At 31.5% G+C, this 11,609-nt stretch overlaps 1 protein-coding gene across 2 annotated transcripts in view; it reads left to right on the forward strand.

The window, feature by feature from the left end:
* LOC106117999 (calcium/calmodulin-dependent protein kinase kinase 2) overlaps positions 1–11,609 on the forward strand; it is a 71,664-nt gene that overhangs the window by 38,405 nt on the left and 21,650 nt on the right. Inside the window, exon 1 of one of the 2 annotated variants that reach the window (XM_013312551.1) lies at positions 4,965–5,086. The exons of the other annotated variant lie outside the window; for it this stretch is intronic. Within the exon in view, the coding sequence (XP_013168005.1) occupies positions 5,040–5,086 (47 nt within the window). The 5' untranslated portion in view covers positions 4,965–5,039. Of the gene's footprint in view, positions 1–4,964; positions 5,087–11,609 lie in introns of those variants that run through there. 2 annotated transcript variants of the gene reach the window in all.

Below are 11,609 nucleotides of genomic sequence, written 5' to 3' on the forward strand. Positions count from 1 at the left end.
AAGCTACGGGTATGTTGGAGTGTGTTAAGTTTCTCCTTATTATAAAGTTTCATGAAAGTTTTAGGTACTTCTTTATGGTATATTGAACAATACATATTAAGTTAAAAAGTTATTTTAATCTTTCTTCGTACTATAATATTATAAATGCGAATGTTTGGATAGATGGATTTGTTAGAAGTTATCTCCAGGACAGCTTCATAGATCTTGCTGAAATTTGACATAGATTTTAACATAGTCTGGAAGAACACATAGGCTACTAATTAAGTTGTAAAGGCTACTAAGAGTCGCGGGTGAATAACTAGTAATTAATAAAAATAACACTCTTATTGAGGACTATAAATCTAATAGTACTCTACTATTCGAAATCGCTCAAATATATAATATTGACAAAAGATTACACGAGAAAAAACATCACTGTCAGTTGAGTTAAAATAATTGTTTTTAAATAAAGTATATATACAATGGGAAGGTACATCAAAGAGATGAAACTTTAGCTAAGTACAAAGTAAGTACTAAGTTAGCAAAAGAATTGCACTTCAAAGGAGAGAAATAATCACCGATTGTCTTTTTCTACTTTGAAAATTTACATTAAAAAAGTCTATTATAAAATATTGCTATTATTTTTTGTCTGGCGTAGACATGGCTTCTTTTACCTTCGCTTTTTTAAAAATAAATTAAAATACGTCAAAAATAGTTATTTGAATTTAGATATATCGGAAAACAAATTTTTTTAGCAGAACTAAATGGTTATTATATTGCAATAGTAACAAAGAACTTTATCTTTGTGTTTACCAGTTACCACTTAGGTAATTGTAAAATTAAACATGCTTTTTCTACAAAGATTTAAAATAATTTCATAATACTTATAAAATATAAATTTGTTGTAAGAGAATAAATTTAAGTTAGAATTTCGATGTTCAGTAATTTACGTTCAGATTTGGAAGTCCAAATGACGTTTTGAACGGTACCCAAAGCTCTTTGATAAAAGTTTCAGTGAAGGCCCGGACCGCAGTCCCACCGCACTTTATAAATTCAACAAAGCTATCTTCGATAAGGTATTCTCTTCGTGTCTGTATTTTATAGGGTCTTAAATCAGTTCCGTGTCCATTTATTAGTCAAGGGATAAATATTGCATGTTTCGACAAGCTCGCTTGTTTATTTATAAAGGAAAATAAAATCCGAGTTTATACGTATGAAGTACGTACGTATACGTACGTGTCAAGTAATATTAGCAAATGATTAGTGTTATCTGTCAAAATACATTTTTATTATTGCGTATTATTTTTAATACGGAAATGTAATTGATTCACAGTTTTTTATAACCTTTAAAACGCAGTAATATTTTAAATTAGCAAATAAATGTAATGAAACTTTTGCTATTTTAAAAATTTCAAACGATTTCTTTTAAAGTTTTTCAATCTCAATTTTCTCTGAAATGCACGTAGAAATTTGAAAATGTAAAGGATGTACAAATAAAGTGAGAAGATAAAACTTTGTGCTACGCTTCACGAATATAACCTTCAAATGCAAAGTAAGCGAAAGCCACATTTTATCCTATTTGCATGTTTTATAAAATACTTCAAACTTAGAAATAATTTAAAATGTAATTTGATGCACCACTGTATATTTTTATATCTTAATCCCTTTCATTTAACGTTCTTATTTTTCTAAACTAATAATCGACCTCGACTTCACTCGGGTAAATAAATAAATTGCAATCAAGTCGCTTACATTTTCCCGTTTTCGGTGGCTCAGGAGTCAAGCACTTGACTTGCTATCTGCAGGTCCTGGGTTCGAATCCCTACAAATACCAATGTGTTTTTCGATTTCCGATTTACATATGAACATTTATCCGACGTTCTTACGGTGAAGGAAAACATCGTGATGCAACCTGCACATATCTGAGAAGAAATTCAAAGATATGTGTGAAGTCAACCAACCCGCACTTGGCCAGCGTGGTTGACTATGGCCTAATCACCCTTAACTTAGGGTAGTATCCGAGCCCCTCTTAGAGGACGTATAGTGAGCTGATGATTAAGTAGTAATCGCCCTCAATCATAGATCAACGGGTTTTTATTGACTAAAGTTAAAAAAATGTAGCTCGTTTATTAACGATAAATCTAGCAACATATGTCGAATATTTAATTGTATTCTTACCGTGAGTTTCTAAGACCTAAATCTCCATTAAAAAAATTCTTATATATATTTTGTCAAAGATAATTACAGAGATAACTATATATTTTATACAGAGATTTTCGTCTCAGAAACTGTCTGTTAGTCATTCCATATTGTCATTTCATTGTAAAACATTAAGACCATTTGTCACCACTGTATAATTCTAATTGTTTCTATTCTATTGTATTGAAACTGTTATTCAAATAAAACTCCTTACATCGATTATAGAAATAGACGTGATGCATTAGTATTGACTAATATTCATCCCCTTCCCATTTCCTAGTAAAGAAGGTTTCGAAATCGGAAGATGGAAAAAAGTAGAGGTATTAATCTTACTTCTTACTAATATAAATGTGAACGGGTAAGCGGATTTTGATAAAATTTGGCACACATGTAGAACGTAATCCGGAAGAATATAAAGGCTAACTGACTTTGTTTTTTTTTATTCTGCGCGGATGGAATCGCGGGCGACAGCTAGTAGTCAAAATAAAGGTAGTCAACGCATCTGCGACTTATTTCTTTACTGCGTATAGATATGGTAGTGACTTTTGGAGAGAGCGAAATCGGTTATCATCTGTTTCCAGAGAAATCCTTCCTTCTCATTTTCTTATCGTAATGTAGGTTACACACGTCAGGTTTTTCATAACGGTTTATTTCAATGTATAACCTAGTAGCTGTCGTCTGCGACTCCGTCCGCGCGGAATTAACACAACACCTAGTTAGTAGCCTATGTGTTCTTTAAGATTACGTTCTATATGTATGCCAAATTTCATCGAGATCCGTTCAGTCGTTCTGGAGTTACATTCAAACAAACATCTATACATCCTAACATTCGCATTTATAATATTAGTAAGAAGAAACTCTAGTTTGTGACAAAACAATACAATTAGCAATTTTGACACAGTCATCCTTTAACTCTCATAGAAAAATGATGTCTCTAAACAATGGTTAATGGCCATCAAGTAAGAGTTTTACTATCTATATCTTATATATATAAAAGAAAGTCGTGTTTGTTACACTATTTATAACTCAAGAACGGCTTTACCGATATGGCTCAAAATTGGTATGGAGGTAGCTTAGAGTCAGGAAACGGACATAGGATACTATTCATTCATTTTTTTATTTTTAATCTTTTTTATATATCCACGCGGACGGAGTCCCCGGCGACAGCTAGTTCTTCATAAAGCTTCATAGTAGTTGTTTACAATGAGCTATAATCTGTGCTGGGAAATTTGCATTCAAACTCTAAGTGCTAACAACTATTATTTATGTTGGGATTTCGCGTCTGATAATTGGTTATTCCACAAAGTAAATGCATTCTATTTTTCCTTTCCTCTTATCTGTGAGAACACACGTTAGGAAACTCTGAACATTTTTACATGTACCTTGTAGTCATGTATGTAAGAGGTTTGTTATTATTTTGGACATTTTTGATGTCGTCATTCTTGTTTTAGGTATTCTATTTTTAAATAGACGTCTTTTTGTTAAAAATAGTTAACTACATTTTTAAATTTTCCTTATTTCTTTACAGAGGCGCTGGAATTTAAACTTATTTTAAATTATCGATTTATTTTACTAAATGATTTGTTTTAGTATGTAGTATAAAATAATTATTTTTTTTTTGATTGTAATATTTACAAATTATTAAGTCAATTCAATGGTTATACTAGCTGTCGCCCGCGACTCCGTCCGCGTATTAAAAAAACTCAATAAGTTTCTTATATGTTCTTGCAAACTATGTTCTATGTCTATGCCAAATTTCAGCAAGATCTGTTTAGCCGTTTGGGAAATACCTTCAAACAAACATCCATCCATCCACCGTATATTTTTTCCTTATTTCTACAGTCTAGACTGAATTATCGTAAGGATATGTATGAATATATTTTGTTTGTTTCACAGAGTATGTCATATATTTGCAGGCGTCTGTAAACGTTGGTCTGTAATGTTTTCGCGCGCACGCCGCCGAGCAACTGGTTATTCATTGAATGTTAAATATTAACGCGCAGAGGTGCCAGTAGGAATTAAACTACGCCCGAATTTACCTAACGAATACCAAGCCAAAGAATATATTTCAAATATATATTTGGTCTTACAATTTAAACTAGTTTTTTTACGTGTAAAACTCGTGAGTTAGTATTACTAGCATAGTAGTGTGTTAGCGTTATTACTTGATTATAAATCAAACATTTTCGGTATTAAAAAAACTTGTATACTTTCTGAATAAATTAATACGAATCCGTGCAAAATTTTTAATTGGATTTTCTGTTCTGTGTTATTTTTATTTCATGTCTAGCTGTGCCCGCGACTTCGTCCGCGTTAAAAAGTAGTCTATGTCCTTTCCCAGACTCTAAACTAACTGTGTACCTAATTTCATTCAATTCAGTTCAGTAGTTCTTGCGTGAAAAGAGGACAGACAGACAGAGTTACTTTCTTATTTATAATATTAGTAAGTATTTTCATATGGTAATCTTTATATTTTTAAATACTAGATGAGAGGGTTTCACATAATGTTTAGTTACAAACATTACAGAATTATATTATATATTAAAGTATTAACTTATAAATGTAGTTAAAATTATGAAGTATTTACAAGCAATCTAGTCTGTGGTTACTTACTCTATGTTACATCGTTCCGCGGCCTCAGTCCACGCGGTATACAAGTCGGGTTTGAAAACATAAACGCATAGCGCTTTGGCCAAACGGACGTCCGTCGCCTTTTTATCTTTGTTTACATTTTACTTTTCGTTCTTAATTTTTACCAGAAACTTAATGAAATTACTAAAAAATAAGTGCTTTAAATTCCTTTTTAATATTTATTTATTTTAATATAACTTTAGTGTTGTGGTGAAAGTTTTAACTTAATTATGAATGGTGTTATGGAACGTACTGATATGGCGGGAAATGATAATCGGTGAGTTAAATTAAAATATAAATTTAAAAAAATTACGGTAATAAAATTATTACTCATTAAAATAGTGTAATCGGAATCTTTTTATAAATTTAAAAAATAACTTAATATAATTTAAGATACTTTAAAGCGTGTTTTAGGAAGGCCGGTTTTTATAATTAAAAAGTACGAAAAATCGATTTTTTATTAATCTTTTAAAATATAAGAATTAATCGAATCTTTATCAATCACTTATATAATAAACGGTTAATTACATTGAAGTTATGTATAATGACATATATATATAAAATAAATTTTGTTGTTATGTTATTTCAAGGCCAATAAATTAAATGAAACATAAACTTTTTCATAAATTAATGTTTAGAGCGTCGGTGGCTCAGGGGTCAAGCACTTGATTTGCAATGCAGTTTCTGGGTTTGAATCCCGCCATGTACCAATGTGCTTTTCGATTTCCGATTTACATATGTATATTTATCCGACGTTATTACGGTAAAGGAAAACTTTGTGATGCAGATATCTGAGGAGAAAATTCAAAGATATGTGTGAAGTCAACCAACCCGCACTTGGCCAGCGTGGTTGACTACGGCCTAATCACCCTCGGTGGAGACGTACAGTGAGCTGATGATGAAAATTATAAAATAATTAGCTTATTTCTTCTTTCTTTTATATGACTTATTAGTTATTTATTTACAAAAACTATACAATTAATATAAATATTTCGCTAAGATAATGTAATTACGTGCTTATTATTAAAATCATTTTTTTATAATTTCTCTCTCTCCACGCAACTAGGCGTTTGTTCCGGATAATTTCCGAAACAGCAGGACCTTGATAGCACTTTTACTTAAAGGTAGCTTATGTGGGAGAGAGGTATTAACTTAGTCTAGTTTGTATTTTTTTATATCCGCAGACAAAGTCTAGTTAGAGTCCGCTGGTTTAATGATAAATATACCATTCAGAAGTTTCTCTTATTGAGTTATAATCGTGATTATATCTTATTTAAAAAGTTATGTTATATCTTTTGTTTTAAAGTATTCTTAATTCAAAAAACGAGATCCAATACAAATGGAAAATTATCGCTTTCAGACAGCGACGTTTAGACAATGATATTCGAATATTGCGAGTTTTATAAGACGTTGCACTTGCCAGTATTATATTTCTTTTATTATGTGATTTTCACAAAAAAAATATAATAGACATATTGGTCTAGGAGATTAATTCTTCCGTTGTACATAATTTTCGAACACCCTGTAAAAGAAATGTACCAGTTATATTATGAGAAACTAGAAAAGACTGTACTAAAATATTGTGTGATGGTTTTTCAATGTTACGAAATGAGATTGACCAACTATTTTGATGAAAGCTCGGATAAAGCTTTCCAAACTAGTTAAATGGATTTTGGGCCACTTTTAACAATCCATTGTTTTTAATATATTAAAAACTAACAACGTAGTTATACTTTAGAAGTATACCATGAATATAAAAAAGTTGCCACTAACCATTGGCTTCTAAAAACCAAAATTTCTGTATAAAAAAACTAGCTGTCGCCCGCGACTCCGTCCGCGCGGAATTAAAAGAAACTATTGATGGCAGCCTAATATTATATAGCCTAAAGGCTTCCTCTATAAATGGACTATATAACGAAAAAAAATTTTTGTAAATCGGACGTGTAGTTCCTGAGATTAGCGCGTTTAAACAAACAAACTCTACCGCTTTATACTATTAGTATTGATTTCGTCATTATCTTTGACAAAACTAAGATAGTAATGTTTTAAACGTGGATTTCGATCTCAGAAACTCACGGTTAGTCTAAATAAATACTATAACGTAATAAAATCCCACAGCGAAGCAAAATGTTTTATTTAAAACGAAAAACATGTGTTTTTTTTTTGTTTTTCGACTTACAATCGATATAAAGATATCGAATTAAGTTCTTATGTACTAAAAATATAAAATTTATTTATAAAAAATATATAACACAAAACAATTTGATACAGTCACATATGACTCAATGAATATTTCTAACATCTGGCGTCTGTTTCGTACCCGGATAGCAAAAAAAAAAAATATCAAAAGTACGTTAAAGTTGACATTGTAATTCATACCTTATTTAGACGAAGTAGGGAGACTATTCAAATTTACAATTCTATTATACATTCAGACAAAGAATAACATAAAAACAAATGTGTTATTAAGAATTTGAACATGATTTAAAATTATAATTTACGTACTTTATAATAAATTCAATGTTTCTTAACCGCCATCTTTTTTTGTCGACAGACGAAATGTTTCTACAAAAACATTAAAAGCCGTAATATTAACATGTTTTAAGATGTTTTGGTAATATTCAAATTCTATTCAGCCATTCTTAAATCATTTGATTATAAAAATAATAGTTTTTAAAAATAGAATACGAATTTTTCAAATAAATTTTTCAAATTTCTTCTTTTTTTAAAATTAAATTTAGGTATTCATTGCCAGTTTGCGAAATTAAAATTATTCAGCTATTTATTTCTTTATCATAAATTTTGATATAAAATACCGGTTCGTATAACCTTATATATCATTGCGGCAGCAAATATGCGTTTCAAAATACTGATAAACTTTCCTAGACCTCGCGGAGGTCAACGACCAAGGAGGTTAGTTTTATATACTAGCTTTTTAAGCCCGGCGTTGTCCGTTAAATTTGAATACTACAAATTTTTCAGTGTTATAATAAGTTTTCATAAAAAACGCTGCAATGATTTTTTATGCTAATTGTTAAGATTAAAAGTTACTATCTAATGTCAAAAAAATTAAGAAAAATAATTCGATATTTTATCATAAAATTTATTCGAACGAAATTGTGTTTTTAGGGTTCCGTGCCTCGAAAGGAAAAACGGAGACCTTATAGGATTACTTTGTTGCCCGTTTATCAAGACCCTTTTTTATAGTGTGTTTCTGAAGTGAAAACTAACGATTAAGATGTTTGTAATTTTTTTATCTATAAAATACTGTCCGGTTGAATGAAGGTCATCTGGTAGCCGAAATTATGTTATCACTCTTAATAAGTGAAGATAATGTGATAAATATTTGTTCTAAATTGTTTTTTCATCATAACTATGCATCTATTTGTACTTTGTTTTTTTTTTTAATTTTAGTATTTTTAATATGAATCCGTGGTCTCTGCCTACCCCTCTGGGTTACCTGTAAAAGCTATGTTACTGTATTATGTTTCTATTTACCATTACATATTCGCTTTTAACTTGATTATTTAAATATGTATTTTTTTTAAGAAAATATGGTTGAATAAGGTTGGCCTAATAACGTGCACATAAAAGTAAAATTAATTTTCATAATTTCAATGGAACTTAATTAAGCTGACTAGATAGCACACTCTAGAGAATAATATATAAAGAAATCCTCATGCTATTTATACTACAGACACGGTTTTTCTTATAGTTTAGGTATAATCTTACTTTAATATTAGAAATGCGAAAGTTTAAATGGATGGTTTGTTAGAAGGTTTCTCTACAACGGCTCAACGGATCTTGATGAAATTTGGCACAGATGTAGAACACAGTCTGGAAGAACACATAGGCTACTTATTAACGTAGCGGTCTATCCTAGGCGGTATTTCCAAACCAATACGACTTAGGGACCTTCAAGAAGCGACACAGTTCCTTAAAGGCCGGCAAGGCCTCTAGTGTGACAGATGTCCATGGGTGTCGTTGATCACCTTGGTGTTCCCTCGTTTGCCCCCTTATCTTATAAAAAAATAGGTTTTTCGTTTAATTCCGTGCAGACAGTGTCGCGGGTGACAGCTAGTATATCCTGATAAACATTACCCTCTTACTTGTCGGGCAATAATTTTACAAGTAGAAATTTTAGAAAAACAATGAGAGAAATGAAAAATAAAAGCGTGTTATAAATTATTTCGTTGTTGAAATAAGCCAAGGTCTAAGGAAAATTACGATGAGAGAAAAATATGAATACAGAAAATTATATTCGTAAAGAAAATTTAAAGAAGAAAATCTCACTGCTTCATTGTTTGTAAGAAATGAAATATCAGAGACTCAAATGACCTAAATTTTCTTCTTCAAAGATTCATTTTAGGTCAATGATTATCAAAGGCGAATTATCCTGTTTTTTTATCGTAATAGGCTTTGTACTAAATATTTAGAAATTTTAACTGTATCATATACACCTTTACACTCAAAAAGCGTCGGTGGCTCAGGGGTTTAGGCACTTGACTTGCAATCTGCAGGTCCTGGGTTCGAATCCCGCCATGTACCAATATGTTTTTCGATTATAACATATGTACATTTATCCGACGTTCATACGGTGAAGGAAAACATCGTGATGCAACCTGCACATATCTGAGAAGAAATTCAAAGGTATGTGTAAAGTCAACCAACCCGCACTGGACCAGCGTGGTTGACTATGGCCTAGTCACCCGTAATATATATAATATGGTATATATAATAGGGTAGGCTCCGAGCCCCTCAGTGGGGACGAATAGTGAGCTGATAATATATACACTTTAAAACAGTATTTTTTTTCTAAATAAATCTTAACGTATTGAATTTTGTTCCATAGTTTTCTTTAAAAGTTTTTCTATTTTGCATTTAAAATCTTTTGATTTAACAGTTGAGAAGAAATAGAATTTTCAATACTACAACTAAGTAACTAACTAGGATGACGCAGCGATCTCAAGTGGGACTTGGCCTGCGACAACAATAGTCTCCACTTTTCCCGGTCCTGGACACGTAGCTCCCGAAGATCTTTATCCCCTTGGTCAACTTGGCGACGACCACTGTGTCGTCTCATGTTTTCTTTTGATGCCTCGAACATCATCCATTCTCACTAAGTGGTCAACACTAGTTCGGTCAAATTAAATTAAAAATTAAGAGTGAAAAAATTATGTAACTTCGAATGTTTTAATGACTTGTGAAAATTTGACTTTCCAGATCTTTTATTTCAAAGTGAAATATTTATAATATCCTCCTTGTGATTTAGTCTTCTAATATACAGGATTTTAACGAATAACTCATGTCAATATTTTGCCAATAATTCATCGTTGTTAGGCGAGTGGACCGCACCTATGTAAACACGAAACATAACGACTCGTTTGCATCGTATGTTTACTTTGTACTAACCTAAACCTAAATCTTTATATATATAATTCTTCTGTGAGTGTGTATGTCACTGAACTTCTCTCAAACGACTGTACCGATTTTGATGAAATTTTTTATGTGTGTTCAAGGGGATCTGGGAATGGTTTAGATTCACAATTTTCATCAAATATTAACTTCTTATTAATTTATTCAAATTAAAGACGTGTAGACAGGACAACGTCTGTCGGGTCCGCTAGTGATTTTATAAAAATACTAATTGTTTAAAAAAACTAAGTAGCCTATATGTTCTTCCAGACTTTGTTCTACATCTATGCCAAACTTTATCAAAAATCCGTTGAGTCCTTCCGGAGATACCTTCAAACATCCATCCATCCATCTAACCTTTCGCATTTTTAGTATAAGGGTCAGTTGCATCAACTAACTATATCTATAACCAGCGCCTTGACATCAGTTAAATTTACGGTTAAAAGTATGTTTGATCTAACCGTCAACACAAATTAGACAAGATTGGTCCATAATATCTTCAAAAAGATGACTGTAACATTATGTACTTTGTCAAGAAAATTCGTTGGTTAGAAAAAAAATGTTTTTACTATTTTGTCAGTTGACACTTATCTTAACAAGTAATATAAGGTTACATCCATTCTCGACAGATTGTCTCAGTTGTAGTGCTCTATAGCTTTATTTATTTAACCAAATGTCACGCTCCGAAAAACTCGTCACTCGTAAAAAAAATATTGCGTGTCTTATAAGAGGAAGGGGCAAAGCGACGAGGGCTGATGTGCCCATGGACATCCGCAAGAGCAGAAGAACTGCAGATGCATTGCTGGCTTTTGAGAATATGAGCCACCTGCTTTTGAAGGACCTTCAATCATATTGTTTTGGAAATACCTTCAGACCGTTCTACGGACACGGCTCTCAGTGGCATTAGTTTATAGCATCTTGCTCTTATTGTAATTGTATTCCTTAATTTATTTTTGTCACGTAATAAACGTACTTGCATGACTTAATAGAAAATAATTACATATATATGAAAAAAAAAATTTGTTCATTAAACTTTAATACCATAAATAAAGACGGTCATCATTGGAAACCTCTATCTCTAAGTCCCCAAAAATGCTTTACAAAATCCTACACCATATACATTCACACGTTTAAAGGAGTAAGGAAAATTTCGATACATGTATTATCGAACTATAAATTGTCTGCAACCTATCGTTGGGGACTATATACTCTAGTAAAAACTATAATATATAAGGTCATTCCGTATGTCCTGGACGTCAAAAGTGTCTAGACATAACATAAAGAAGCACACAACATAAAAAATATCGTAACAAATTATGGGATCTTTGCTGCTTTATATACGTACTTTATTTGTACATTGATCGCCAAAGCCTCATCTGGAACTT

This window comes from Papilio xuthus, unplaced genomic scaffold (genome assembly GCF_000836235.2).
Source record: "Papilio xuthus unplaced genomic scaffold, Pxut_1.1 DF827679.1, whole genome shotgun sequence".
Taxonomy (NCBI): Eukaryota; Metazoa; Arthropoda; class Insecta; order Lepidoptera; family Papilionidae; genus Papilio; species Papilio xuthus.